The following is a 14,983-nucleotide window of genomic DNA, read 5'->3' as shown; positions in this document are numbered from 1 at the left end:
GTGTGATATGCCGCCTTGATGTAAAATGCTGTCTGCTTCAGCCAGTCATCTTCTGCAACAGAAGATTTGTTGGTGGTCGTTTGATGAACTACACAGTATGGCCCTGCTGGATGAGGTTAGCACCCATTCTTTGGTGGTGATCTTGCACTTGTAGACTAAATGCAAAAGTCTTCCTCCCACCAGGGTGCGAAAGCAGAAGGCTTGGGCCTGAGGCGGGTTAGGTGTGCTAAGCTTGTTGGCCCCTGGCTTGCGAAAAGCTGCATCAGCACTTGGTGCCCCTGTAACATTTGGACTTACTTTTGTACGGGTCAGGTGTTGAGTGTAGAGCCTTGTAAGAAAGTGACTGGTAGGGGGGCCTGTAGTCTCGGTTAGTTCTGGAGAATCAAGACTTTCCTGAAGGAAAGGATTAAGGCCTCTGCTGTAATGTGGCAAGCGAACAGGGCGTGTCCATGTCTGTCTTGATGGTTTGTAATGTTTAGTCGACATTCAAACTGAATGGATTAATGCCATTTAACGGCATGTCGACCACCTTTGCCTGAACCTCTGGACAGAAATTGGTAGCTTTGAGCCAGCTTTGTCTTGGAAGTGCTGTGCCACTTCCCATCTGCAGAAAACCAGGATCTGTTATGTCCACAGAGACAGATATTACGTAGTCTAGGAAGTGGTCTCACGAAGGAGGGCTAATGCCTCCCGTTTCTAATAATCCAGGAGGAATTCTAGGATGGGACCCATCTTGAACCAGAGTTCCCGGTCGTATCTGGACAGGATAGCCATGGCATTTGCTGCCTTGATGGTTGTGGCAGTTGTAGTGATGATCCTTTTCCCAAAGGCATCTAGACCCTTTTCCTCCTTGTCTGGGGGACTGAGCAGGAAGACGTATTGGCAGGGAGTTCAAGTGCTGCTGCTGACACTACTGCAGTAGTTTGTGACTGTAAACTGGTGGTTGATGTCTCTGGGACCCTGTATTTCTGGTCGAACTTCTGCGCTTCCCGAAAAGGAGAGGAAGGGCTGGTCATCCTCAACAACCAGTCCTTCCAGATGTCATCAAGCAGGGGTATGGCTATGACAGACTTTGTGTTCTTGTCGCTGGTAGAGCAAGCTGTCCTCCTGCTCTTTAACATCTTTGTCACAATAGACATGCAGTGCATGGAAAGATCCAATTTCGTCCGGGGAAGAATCTCTTATAGGAATGTCATATGGTTCACCATCTGCTGGGACGATGTCAAACTAATCTGTGCCTTTGCCTGTGGTGTGAATGGAGGCCTGATCACCTGGTGGTGCATCATCATCATCTGTCAGCTGAGCTGGGACTGGAGGACAATGTTCCCTCGTAGGGTGAGGAGGAGCAGCTCAGCTGTACCACTTGTACTTGATAGAGGTGTCTGAGGCACTGTAGGGTGGGCTAACCTGTAATGAAGCTCAGTTACTAAAGCTTTCAGAGTTGCTAGAATAGCTAATGAGACGTCCCTAAGAGCTGAAGGAGGCACCAATGTTGGTGGGGGCATTACCTTATGAGGAGGCAAGTGTACTAGGGTTATTTTAGGAGGCGGCTTGTCCAGTTTAGGGATGGAGGGATTCTCTTCACAAACCACATATAGGCAGTCATCGGAAAAAACTGCTAATGGGTCTGCCACCCGGGTATTAGGTTGGAAAACATCTTTCTGTGGATCTGCCAATGAACAAGCTCTCTCTAGGGTAATCCCAAGAGCTAGTGGAAGAGGACAGACAAGCCGGGGTAGAGCAGCTAGTGCAGATGGTTGTGCCAATGAAGGAGTCGACAGTGCAGCAGCCGAAGGTGTCGTCAGAATAGCTTTGATCGTAATTGACAGAGATTTGCCAAAAGTTGCCGACTGTCTGGTCCATGAGGTCGTTGGCGGAACTGGGCATTTGCCAATACTGGTCGATGGAAAATCGTCTTTGTGGACGTCGACGGGGTTGTGGTAGTTGATGTGGTCATCAACGCTCTTGGTATCTGCGCAGAGGAGGACGACGAAGGGGCCTTACTTTTAGAAGATTAAGACTTGCCTTGCGTCGAAGGCATTGACTCTGTCTGTAATTTTTCAATCAAAACACAGAAATTGACTTTGGCTTGGAACAGAAAGGTGCTGCGTTGCAGCACGTGCCTTTTTTCAACTTCATGAAGCCACTGTGTGCGACCTGGACCTCTTGCTGGGAGTGGTAAACTGACATGGTCTGCCTTGCCTGAGCGAGGTAGGACCACAGAGGGAAGCCAAGCCAGACACCCCCCAGCATCATCGAGTCATGTCACTAACCTTCAGTGGCAGTCTCACAGCATTTTACTTGAAAACAAATGTCAGATGTCACAGTCCTGGATGATGTGAGTCAGATGGAGGCAGTAGTTGTGGATATCCTCTGCTGCCAACGAGTCATGCCTAGGTTCCCTACCCGTCAGTTACACACCTGCACTGCCTCCCTGGCAACCCCCGCGCTTGGGGACTGTTCTCCGAGTCCCTACAGTCCCCCACCAGCACTTGTCACCTGATGTCTGCACTTGCCGCCAGCTGGCCTTACTACTGGTTTTATTTATTCTTTACCCCATGTACTGCACTGTCCCCACCCCACTCCGCACTTTTCCTCTCCCCGTTCCCCCACACTTGCGATCTGAAGCCCTAGTAGGATTGTTGTCTCTGGCTTCCCTCTGTTTGCCCCTCCCTTGCCGCGCCTTGTGCGTTATAAATGCCATATCATAACACTTTCATCAGGCTGCATTGAACACAGGCCTTAAACTCGTTCTCCTGGATTCAGTCATGATGTAGGCCTCAGTGTCGGAGAGGCAACGAGGACGAGAATCCGTTCACAAAGAAGCAGCGGACAGGACCGGAACAACCCACCCGGCATCGCCGGAGCAGAGGAAGATCAAACTGTCATCAAAATAGAAGATGTGTGTTAAGAAAAATTAAGAGAACGTCAACATTCTTTATAGATTTTTCTGAGGACTCCCTACACGATACTGAAGATGGCCACCAGGGGTGCAGCTAAGGTATGGTATTGTTTATTTTTATAGCTCATATACACAGGCAAGTGTTTCAAAACGCTCAAGGAGGGTGGGTAAAAACGACAGTCGCTCAGAGCCCTTGAAGTTCTGAGATGATGATAGTCTGCACAGCAGAGTAAGTGCGTAAAAAATACATTTAACAGTTTGGGAAACAGCAAATAGAACTGACGGTGATTCTGCAGTTTTTAACAGTGCGATTAAGGGGTGAAGAAAAGGGAGAACATACACAAGATCTTCGGTGTGGTGCGTACGAATTGACAAGTGCACAGAGGATCACAGGGAGGGGGAGGAACTAGTGCACCCGGTCAGTTGAGACAGGGGTAAGTGCAGAGAAAACCACTCTAGGGTTAATTTCTCAAGTGCATTGAATGTGGGTCAGGTATAGGGCCCTGATGCAAGTGCAAAAGGGGACTGGCGGGGGCGCCGGGGACCAGTGAGACTCTGAGGTACACCAGCAGCCAGTCAGCATGCTGTAAGGAATAGGAGAGAGAGGGAAGGAACAGGGAACTAGGTTAGCAGGGTAAAGGGAGTGAGAAGGGAGAGGAGAAGAGGAAGGTCTTGAAGAGTTTCTGGAATTTAAGGAGATCTAGCTCAAGACGGAGGGAGCCCCTTCTATTGACTGGTGGCTGTATAACCCAAAATGACTATACTAGAGCACTCAAGTGACAAGTAGTTTTCAGCTGTAATGAATGGGAAATATTCACAGCATGTGAATCTATGAAAGATCCAATGCTAGTGAAATTTAGAAATGCACTTGAAAATCATGGTTAAATGGAAGCTTCTATGCTATGTGCACTATAATATTCTGTTTACGGGCAGCACCACTGTTAGGGAGAATTCTCCGAAAATAGCTCATTCCCTCAACCTTAGAGACCCCCAGCAACTTTACTGGATTTTGAGGACTTGATTATTTTATTTTTTTACCTGGAGAGAGTGAGACCCTTTTTCCCACTCTCACATGCATTTTAATGTAATTTTGAACTCTGTGTTTATTTTGGTTGTGGAGTCTGACAAACTCCATAGGCATCCTCTTTTACATTGCGTCACACAGCCCCTTCAGTGCAGTGGCACAGGGAAGTCTTCCAGATTCCCCAAAGGTTTTAATACCTTCTCTTGGGTAAACTACTGTTTCCAAGAGCAGTAAAGTGAAATTGACTTTACTTACATTTCTAACTTTCTAGACCCAGCACACACTATCCTACAATAGGGTGCTGGAGGGGTTACCTAGTATCCCCTTTGTCTAGCTTCTCATGTAACATTTTTCTGTTACCCTTTCATCACTGAATGGTTGGTGGCAGTGGTTTCGTTAACGACCGTGGTGTGCATTTACCGCGGGCTGAGTTTGCAGCTGCAGTAAAGCACCCAAGGGTGCCATTTTTGTCAAAATGGCCCCAGTCTTCTTTTTTTGCCATTTCTTTGTGGAAAGGTCCTCCTTGAGATTTACTCCGAGCGCCAAACTAGGTTTGGTCCCATTGTTAGCTTTGTCTTTGGTGGGATTCACGAGTGATGCCCACTTCTGGCTCCAGGGTGTCTGGGGTGGACAGGAAGTGAGGGAGGTGCCCGAAACTCTCTCTGCTTAGTCTCCTAGGAGACCCAAATGCACTCTGCAGTGATTGGCCGACTGACGGTCCGGCAAGGACAGCCACCCTGCAGGGTGTCTGACAGCTAGGCTGGAATGAATGGGAGAGAAATGAATAAAAGGCGAGGCTTTTGGCTTGGAAGGCAGAGTCGACCACTGGACGAAGGAACCGAAGAACAACTCCTGGACCGTTGGTTTGCCGGGTGAAGCCCTGCTGCTGTGCTGAAACTCCAAATTCTTATCACCAGAGAAGCCCCTGCCAGGACGACTTATCCCCTTGAGTTGGTGGGACCAATCAACTCCAAAGTAAGCCACCTGGACATCCTTCTCGGAGCTAGTTGAGTTTCCACAGAGTTGCTCCTGGAAACCAAATAGCCAGGGAGAGGAACACCAGATTGTGTGCATTGCTTTTAAGTTGGCCAACAGCTTCAGGAAGATCCTCTGGACTCCCAGGTAGCAGGACTGACCGAGCCCGAGCCCCCTCAACAGAGCGCGGATCCCCAGAAGCAATGAAAGTCCCTCTCGACAGCCAGAAACCGCAGTGTTGCTATTTGCGGTATTTGTATTTATTACATTTAATATAGCGCCTTAAACCAAAGTGCTTTACATAAAACAACATGAATACATTAGAAGCAATAAGGTACAAGGCATGAGTCAAATACGATACTCCGCATTAGTCCTGAGGAGAAGAAACACTGAAGTGCCACTTGATGGAAAGATTGCTGGTTGCGAGCGGTGACCGTCCCATTGCAATGCAGGAGTCCCCAGAAGTCCTCCCTTTTGTCCCCACAACTGAGGCTCGGGAACAGTGAGATCTGCAGAGCTGCACAGTAACAGAAGTCATCTGCTGCACTTTTTCTTCAATACAAAGGTACTGTAAAGTCTGAGAGAATTGCCCTCTCATTGTAGAGTTGCTTGCCTCTTCTACTACTCACAAGCCTAATCAGCTTGTGGCCCTACATTTGATTCTTCTTTACTTCAAAGACTTCTAAAACAAGACTATTCTACTTACCTACCAGAAGTGCTTCATCCTATACAAGACTTTTGCCCATTGACTTTGGCCTAGCCTATTATACTGAATGACTCTGTTTAGGGGATCCAAAAGTATTTGCCTGCTTAAGAATATTTGTGGCGCTCTTGTTGTTCTAATAACCTTGACCTTTTACCAACTTCTAACAGTATTCTAAATGCAAACAGGAAGATATTAATGTCCCCAGCACCCTAGCTATTTAAGTCACCTGGGGGTGTAGGTTGCGTCTGTGGGCCATCCCAAAAGGGTCTTTACTGATTTAGAAACTAAGTGCGTGTTTTTGAAGTGTATTTGAGTGTTACTGTTATAATGCACCCTTCTGAAGAAGGCTTACTCTAACTGACTGATAAATTAATAATTGTTTATTCAGGAAACCTTGTGTGTAAGAGTTTATTTGAATACTTTTCACTGTGAATCTCTGAGTAACTCCCCTACAGCTCACATTGACCCCTCTTGAGATGAGCCTGGCTGCTCAACACGCTACCAAAACTGTGTAGTACAAGCTTATACCAAAGGTTGGGTTTCATATACCTGTGGTCAGAGTTGTTGTAGTGCACCCAAAGGGAACTGCATACAAATTTTTCCTAAGAATCGCGATTTAATATTTGGATCGAAGAATGTTAATATCTGAAAAGGAGACTATGAGGAAATACATATTGGCTATATTTGTTACGTTATAACTAGAATTCATACAGTAACATGTTCAGAATGGAGCACAGACAGAACAAAGTTCCTTGCACCCATCATGTATAGGTAGAGAAAAACAAGGTATTATAATCTTGAAAGGAAACCTTAGGTTGTACTTACAATTAATGGCCCAACATCCACTTCCTTTTCCTTTATAAACAGGTCTCTAATTTTATCATCCTGCAAAATATATTTATTGATATATTTTGAATAGTTGTTCTTGGTGTTACCATATTTGCAGGGCATAAAAGAGGTGCAATCTGTACCACACGCATAGATATAAAATGCTTCTTCAGAACCAATTGTTGCATCTGTGAAGAAGAACAACATGCAATGTATTAGTATGTCTTTAAAAGAGAACACTATCTCCAAGTAATCAAAATGAAAAAACAGCAATAGGGGGCAACATTCTCTACACTCACTCTATATATACCCCTAGATGTCCAACTTTGACAATTCCTTTAAACATTAGACAGGCAATACCACAGTTCGAGTGTTAAAGTTGGAATTGTAGGCTTTTGGCGTCACTGTTTATACCTGAATGTTATTTCTACTATTTGTAGACTAGCTTCTGTTAGAGTAACTTAACTCATTTAAAATTATTTTTTTTCAAATAAATAATATACACACAGACGCACACAGTGACACAAAGAAATAAGAAAATGGTGGGAGTGCACTGAATTCCAATTCTTACTTCATGTTCAACACATACCCAGAGAACAGAGAATCTTGACCATTCCCATCCTATAAGGAGGCAGAACCAGCCACACATGAAGAATGGGTTATTCAACTGAATAATCCCTAAAAAAAATGCTACACACTTGGGTCACATTTGCAAGGAAGGAGAAGCTGTAATAACTAAAGAATATTGAAAATTGGAGAGAGAAATGTTCTTGGTCTAGATGCAGATAACCTAAAACCATGCATTCAAGAATGCAAGAAAACATTGGAAATATGAGGGAGAAACCCACCTAAGGAAAGAAGGTAAGCTTTAATGAACAAGCATGACTTTGCAGAAAGATAGAGCCACACCTGTTCATGCCATTTTGACATAACCTTGTTTCCAGGTCAAGCGGTTCAAACAGAAGGAAACCACTCCGGCATGTGTCCTATACAATCCAGAGCCTAATAGTCTGACACTTTTTCTTTTAAAGAGGAGATTAGACTTCTCCATTCAGACAAGACCAAACCCAACAAGTCAAAAGAGGAAAAAAAAAGTGGAAGCAAAAAGAGACTGAGGATGAGGAGGGAGAAAATACAAAGCCGCAAGGACAGGAGGAGACAAGTGGAACAACTGAGGAATAAACAGTGATCAATATAAAAGACAAAGCATAATAATAATAACTTGTTGAAATACGTAGCACTGCATTCTGAAGGTCTACAGCTTCTAAGCTCTAATAATTAGTGTCACTATTATTACCCACTTTTGGTGCTACATGCATCGACCAGTATCCGATAATATCCCCATATATATGGTCACCATACATAATGTGACCGGGAAAAGGTTGTGTCGACATTATATATGGTGACCATATATATGGAGTCAAGGGGAGCAGGGTGTTAGGGAGAATTCTCTTATGAGGCTAATTTCCCAAACCTAGCGAGTCCCCTATCAGCTTTGCAGGATTTCTTTTTTTTTTTCTCCTGCTAAGAGTGAGACTCTTTTACTCCCACTCTTAGGCATGATTTGAGGTATGTCTTTGACTTGTTATGTGCTTATGGGCTATGGGGTTCCTTTTTACTCCATACAGTATCATCTTTTTTTCTGTATGTGTGGTACACAGCACCCTCAGTGAGGTACCACAGGGGTGTCACAGTGACCCCCAAACAGACTCCATACCCTGGGGCTGACTACTGTCTCCCAGGGCATGTAAAGTAACCATTGGCTTTACTAGTCCAAAATTGTGAACAGAACCAGTATAAACCATCATATTGTGGAAGTACTGGTAAGGGGTAATTCGATTGCCCCTGGGTCTACTTTCGAGGGGGCACTGTCCCGTCCCCCCCTTGTCGAGTTTCTGGCTGGTGGCAGTGGTTACCACGTGAAATATTCCTCCGGAATATTCTCTATGGGATTTTCCCATTCATTTTAAACGCACCACTTTTTGGTGTTTATTTATTTAATATTAAATCACTGGTTGGGTCTTTTTGCCAGAACTCGATTCTAAAATGGCGTTTGTGTCCGTCTCTGTAACTCTGACTAAGGTCGAGCCCTTTGTTCCACTATTTTGGCAGGCTTCTCCACAGAAGCCCTCCAAATGGTGCCACTCTTTCTGGGTTCCACAGGAAGGGTGGAGGGGGGAATTGGCACCCTGGACTGCGTTGCCTTGGCAACCCAAGTCGCACTCTACTCTGATTGGCCCAGTGGTGAGCCGCCCGACTCACCACTTAGCATGTGTGATTGACAGCTAGGCTGATGAATGGGGGTTTTTCTGCATAAAAGCAGGGCCTTTGGGACTGGAACTTCAGAAGTCGCCACAGGACCTAAGAATCCGAAGAGGGACGAAGCTGAGCCACCTGCAACGACGACACCACCGGTTAAGCCCTGCTGCAGCTACCTCACCACTTTCCCGACGGCAAGAGAAGATCTTCTGCTGGACTAGTCTTCTTCCTCTGAGCTGGTGGGACCAACCAGTTCACCCTTTTCACCTTCCAAAGACGGCCCTTGGTCGAATCGCCCGTGCCAAGCACCCCGGCGGCCGGATAACCAAGCTCACCACTTTTGACCGTGAATAAAAGGACTGCACCTTTTAATCGGGAACTCCGCGGCTGGTTTCATCCTTGTGCAGTGCAACGACTCCACGTTTCCTCCTCGACGAGATCTTCTATTCCCCTGGTCAGAACCACGAACTTCAACTACTGTCAGGAACAACTGCCCCCGCTGGAGCTTCCTTTCTCTTAATGTACTGTGTCCTGCCTGGCCTTCCCTTTCTACAGATTGCTAAAGGTGACCCTTAAATCCTTGGCTTCTAAACTGGGTTGGCTCCAGGCCTTCTAACTACATCTTTTGACTCACCCCAACCTCTTTCGAACCCTCTGCAAAGACTTTCAGTGCACTTTTAACCGTGTGATCCTGGGCACATTTCACTTTGCTCCATTTAAAGTGGGCCTGGCCTATGAACTTTGGCTCTACAGTAAAACCTGCCTTTCTCCCCTTGCTCTGAACTCTTAAGTACTGGGAACTGTTTTATTCTTATGCTCTGCCTTTTTCTCTCCCTTTAACTACACTATTGGAGTGCCATCTAGGTTAAGCGCTCACTTCTGTCTTAACAAATAGTTGTGCTTTAACCCTGACTTGTCTGATAGTTATCAAGGGAGGTGTGCATACTTACCAGACTTTGTTTTAGATTACTTTTCATTGAGAGTGGTAGTGTATAACCTAAAGTGTGTTTTAAATAAATAACTATATACTTTTTATACAAACCTCTGGTCAGTGTTTGTTTGCTCTACTGTGTTTTGGCCCTATGGTGTATACTCTGCATAATGCCCTACTCTTCTTCAGAGAGGTCTGACTGCACAGCCACATCTACCAGGTAAATCTGGATGGTGCAGACTGCTACCAATTGGGTTTACTGCTGCTCCTGTAGTCTTAATCTTTTTGCAGTGTTCGCCAAGGGAACTGCACAGGATTCTGCTTAACACAGGGGTTTCCCCCGATCCCCTTGGAAGAAAAAAATAGGTTTTGGGGTGGCGCGTGCGTCGTGTCCTCCGCAAGATAAATGTGATAATGTCCCTGCAAAAAAATGCCATTTTCTGGCGACATTTTTGCAGGGACTTCATATTGAACCCATCGACCTTGGGCAAAATGGAGAGCTGAGCTGACCCGACTGGGTTATTGCAAGGGTATTAGGTTTGATCTATCCATTTGACTTAAAATTCCAAAATGGCATTACAAGGAATTGTCACAGCTTGTAGTTGATTTCATTTATTGACTATTTATAACGTACCTATACTGTAAATGTATATTTGCTGCATATTAAGTGAAACACATGACACTGTTCAGGTTCATTCGAAAACTAAACTTGAAATCCAACATCACTTCCAAACAACAGCAGTTTGCAAACAAACAGTATTGAGCACATTCATGATCACAGATGTGAAGACTGTCGTCTTGTTAGTCTAGAGAATCAAGGGTACAATCTTGGGATGGGCCCTCTGAATGGGAAACAATTGCCAGATTTGATATCAATACAAAATGAACGACCAGCAGTTTTTTCTAATCCAAGTTCAGTTTCTTCCCAAGATTACAGGCACACAAATACCTAGCAGTGCTTGCTATAACAGATCTCCACAGACTCTGCAACATTAACAAGAACAATTATCAGGAGAAATTTGGCAAGTGTCAAGTTTCAGAGGCTTCCTATGCTTAAACAAGATCGCATCATTATCATTAAGCCCTTGGATACAGGTGGGGATGCACTTTGCAGTTTATGATAAAGTTATCAAGAGGTAAATGGTGGAAGGAACATGTCAACGGATATTGATCCTACATTGAACGTAAGAGGTATATGATGCACTTCTGAAGAGATGGGCATCATGGACCATTAGTAATTAAAAGGAAAAGATACCTATTTCTCATTACTCCACTGCTACATCCTCTATCTAAGACCCAAATCTCAGCTACTTATCCACCCTGTAGACCTATTGCGGCTTCAATTAGGTTCCAGTTTAGTGAATACCTCCAAATATGGGAACATCTACCTGCAACCATTTTTGAATAATCTTATTTTGGGCATATCACGGATATCCTGAATAAATTAGATTCCTTTGCTTGGCAGTAGGTGTAGATTCTCGTCACACATGATGTGGTATTTGTTTTTTGTGTTTGGTTTTATATAGCACAAAGCTAGATAGGGAGCAATGAAACCCTTAACAAGTTAAGTTGAGGATTTAAGGCAATAATGCAAGACGACTCAGTTGTCAAGTTTATGCTGTGCGTTTGGGGTGTCCTGGTGCACAGTGGTGATTTTCGCCAGGCAGGAGCAGCAAGAGTCCTAGGTGTATCTGCATATTCCCTAAAGATCAGGGTGTTGATGCCATTCCTGAATAGCAAGAGCCATGGAGCGGTCTTCACTGCAGCCAGTGTTCATATAGACTCGTGTGTAGCAAGAAAATACTGGTTTCCTGCTTTAAAAAAAAAAAAATCTTTTTATTAACATTTTACAATAACACCGGCACATATGCCAACAATACTGCCCCCTCAAGCAGTGCTGGTTCTTCATTTACACTGTGTTGGAGTACATGGTGGTCCGTTAGAATATCACATTTATCATGTATTAAAATTGCCAGTTTAATTTACAGTCATTTCAACATGTTGGTAAAGAGCCCGTATTACGTTCTTCATCCATCTTTAAGGCATTATACAACACTGGTCGCTTCGGTAACTATGTTCTCACAGCTTGCGGGTAATAGGTAAAGGTCTACATCTGACTCTCTTGATTGTGTTATCAGGTAGTGTATGTACGGGCCCCATAAATAAGTGGGTCTGGTACCGGTCCCTCGTCTGGCGTCCATGCACATAGCATAAACGGATGAGGCATCCTTCTAGTACATCCTCCCCAAAGCATTTGATCAAGTATGGGAAAGTTGGGAACAGCTGGTTTATAGAGTCTTGCAGCTGAAAATACAGAAACATATCCAGGGCCAAGAGCTCTCCCCTTCCCTGCAATTCCACCAGTGTTATGAATTGCCTGTTTGGGAACAAGTCCCGGAAGCAGGTCAAATGCAGACGTTTCAACAGGGCAACATAGCTCCTCTCACTTGTGATGGGAATCCTAGGGATATACATGATCGGTAAGTCAGGGGTATAGATGGTCTCGCCTTTGGATTTCTGCTTGATGCGGGTCCATGCCCTACAGGACAGTTCCACCTATTGTTTATGCTAGTCCTCCCATCAGGCGCCGTTAGGATGATGGACCTTAAAAGAAATGGCAAGGCTAATGCTCTTTCCACCTCTACATGCTCTTTGTCACCCCAGTCCCCATACCAATGCAAGAGGAATCCCACCTGAGCTACGTTCTAGCAAGTCTCGAAGTCGGGCAGTGCCAACCTTCCCCCATTTAGTGGCATCACCAGCTTGTCCCACGAGACTCTAGCCTGTTTCCCAGCCCAAATAAAGCGTAGTGTCACCGATTTTAAGTCCTTAAAGTATTCCTTGGTTAATGGTAGCGGGACATTAAGGAACACAGAGGAGCCTGGGCAGTAATAGAATTTTGACTAGAGAAACCCTACCATAGAGATTGTGGGGTAGTTTCCTCCATCTGCCCATTGCAGTTCTAGCCTGTTCCAACACTCTTATAGTTGTTTTCATACAGGGTATTCGGGTTACGGGCTATGTTAACCCGTAGGTATTGAGTGTAGTCAGTATGCCACTGAAACCCTCACCCATCCTCATATTGCTCCACGCTGTCATTGGAAAGAGGACTGATTTTGTTGGGTTGATCTTGAGCCCTGAAAAATCCCAGAACTCCAGTACATCCCGCATGATTGGATCAAGGTTATGTTTGGGGTCAGACACGAAGAGAGATCACTGTAGAGAAGGAGCTAAGAACCCCGACCTCAACCATCTCACCCATATTGCCTACATGTTGGGAACCAGAGTGTGAAACACGTGCAGTACCCGTGAAAATACTGATACCAAGAAGAATCCTGGAAGCAAGGTTCCCATTGAGAAAGCCATACCTGCACACAAGACAGTATGATGGCCATTTGAATGAAATCCCAGAAGAAACAGGACAAATGTCTGAAAGAGCAGATTGGCGACGTCACACTAAGCCAGACTGACGTACACAGAAGAGATGCAGTGTCAAGAGAATGTAGATATTCTATAAGGCATCAAGAAAGTATCAATGATAAGTGACATCTTGGGCTCAAGATGAAGAGGCTTATGCTACAGCAACGATGAAGATATCAAGTCATTTTATACGTGTACAGAGGCAAAAGGAACGCAAGCAGAAGTAGTATTCCTGAGGCTAGCTTTATAGTGAATAGATTGCGGAAAGTGACAACGTATACATATATAGGAGTAAGTGAAGAATGGATGTTTCCACAAACGTATTACAGCAGAGCTGGACCAGAAAAAGAAGGCCTTTCCAGTGTGTCGCAGTTAAGAAAGCAATTGAATTATAGGAGTGAATCTCAGAAGGGCAAGGCTGGAGCTGCCCCAGGAAGCCAAGGTCGTATTGTACTGGGATGAGCAGACATTGGTTACAATCTGGTGAAAGAATGAAACTCCTGTTCAGAAGGCATGGACAAAAACAAGGAAGGCATCACAGGTCTATTAAAAATAGTATTTTTCAATGCACTAGAGCTCAATTTTGTGGTCTTCAGTCATGTGGAAGGATGAAATTGGACAAACATGACAAACCACACCTATGCAGGGAAATAGAGCGTGCCTCTACTCCCCTGTATTCTCCAGGGCAAGGAACATTTCCAAGGCCGGGTTCAAAGCCTTCATTCACGTGCAAACCACTGAGGTCATATTAGATGATATGCTAATTGGTGGGAAGCTATGGTTATGACCAGCTCACCAGCACCTAGAAGTCCAGCCTGTGTGCTGCTAACGTGGGTGGAAAAATACTGACGGAGGTAGAGAGCCAACCAATTATAGGAGGCTGCGTAATTAAGGGCCCTATAGCTTGTGTAACTAATGGGACGTAGTGTATTTAGTGACATTCATAGTGACCTGTTTGAGGGGAGGGCTTAGTAGTCCCACTTGATGTTAAAGAGCCTATCACTTTCTTAGACTAGTATGGAACGTATTCCTAGATGTTCCTTGACACCCAATCACAGTTGCCACTAGGTCTTTGTAGTTTGCCACGTAGGATGACGTTAGTGAGTACGTAGGTTAACGTCATCAATGACAAGTTTTTACTATATAACTGATGTTTTTTATAAACTTCTCTGAGAGAGACCATGCTATGAGACGTCTGTTGATGGCTGTTGTACTCCCTGTTTTAGATAATTGATATTAAAACAGTTAACCTTTTTGGCAACTTCCTGAATTATTTTGATTATTGATGTTTGAGTAACGTCTGCATCCCCATTCATCTCAAGGTATTGTTACCACGTCTTAAAGGGCCGGCATTCCCAGTTCGCGTGGTAGCAGAGGATGGTTCAAAATCCATCGAGATAGTAAGCTTTTGGGTCCCAGCAATATCGGATGAACTCTGCCATTCGGCTGAAAGGACGTGTAGCTTCCTGTAGATAGCGGAAATAGTTTTTAAAAATAAGGCTTGCAAGCGCAGGTGAGACGGGTCCATCGGTTTGTACGAAATCCCCTCCCGACTTCTACAGGAAGCTAAACGGACAGAAGGTTGAAGCAGCTGATAAAGAGGCAGCGATCCCGAAAGACGGAAGTCGAAATAGCAAATGGCGAGTAAAAACTGAGTGAGGTGGCAAAATCGTGAGTGGGCAGTGAATGAAGAGAGTAATGAGGGGAAACCAGTAATGGAGGGAGGTGAGCGTCGATTTATTAAGTAATTGACTTGAGGAGAGGAGCCAAACAATTGAGAAATCGTTTGACGAGGAACGTCACGATAGAGTAAGCCCAGTGTCCTGCGTCATAGTACATAACAAAAGGAGCCGTATCTAGAGTCCCATTAGCGGATGACATTGACGATGGACTTATTTAAAGACAGTCCAAATGTCGAACGGGAAATATCGTGCCTCC

General features: G+C 44.8%; 1 protein-coding gene across 1 annotated transcript in view; it reads right to left on the bottom strand.

Annotated features, from left to right (window-relative positions):
- LYST (lysosomal trafficking regulator) overlaps positions 1-14,983 on the bottom strand; it is a 3,942,656-nt gene that overhangs the window by 2,940,704 nt on the left and 986,969 nt on the right. The window contains exon 16 of the mRNA XM_069606985.1: positions 6,433-6,623. Coding sequence (XP_069463086.1) covers positions 6,433-6,623 — 191 coding nt within the window. The remainder of the gene's footprint in view (positions 1-6,432; positions 6,624-14,983) is intronic.

Source organism: Ambystoma mexicanum, chromosome 4p (genome assembly GCF_040938575.1).
Source record: "Ambystoma mexicanum isolate Mex_15411 chromosome 4p, UKY_AmexF1_1, whole genome shotgun sequence".
In the NCBI taxonomy this organism is placed as follows: Eukaryota; Metazoa; Chordata; class Amphibia; order Caudata; family Ambystomatidae; genus Ambystoma; species Ambystoma mexicanum.
Note: the sequence above shows the minus strand (reverse complement) of the source record. Positions and strands in the feature narration are given on the sequence as shown.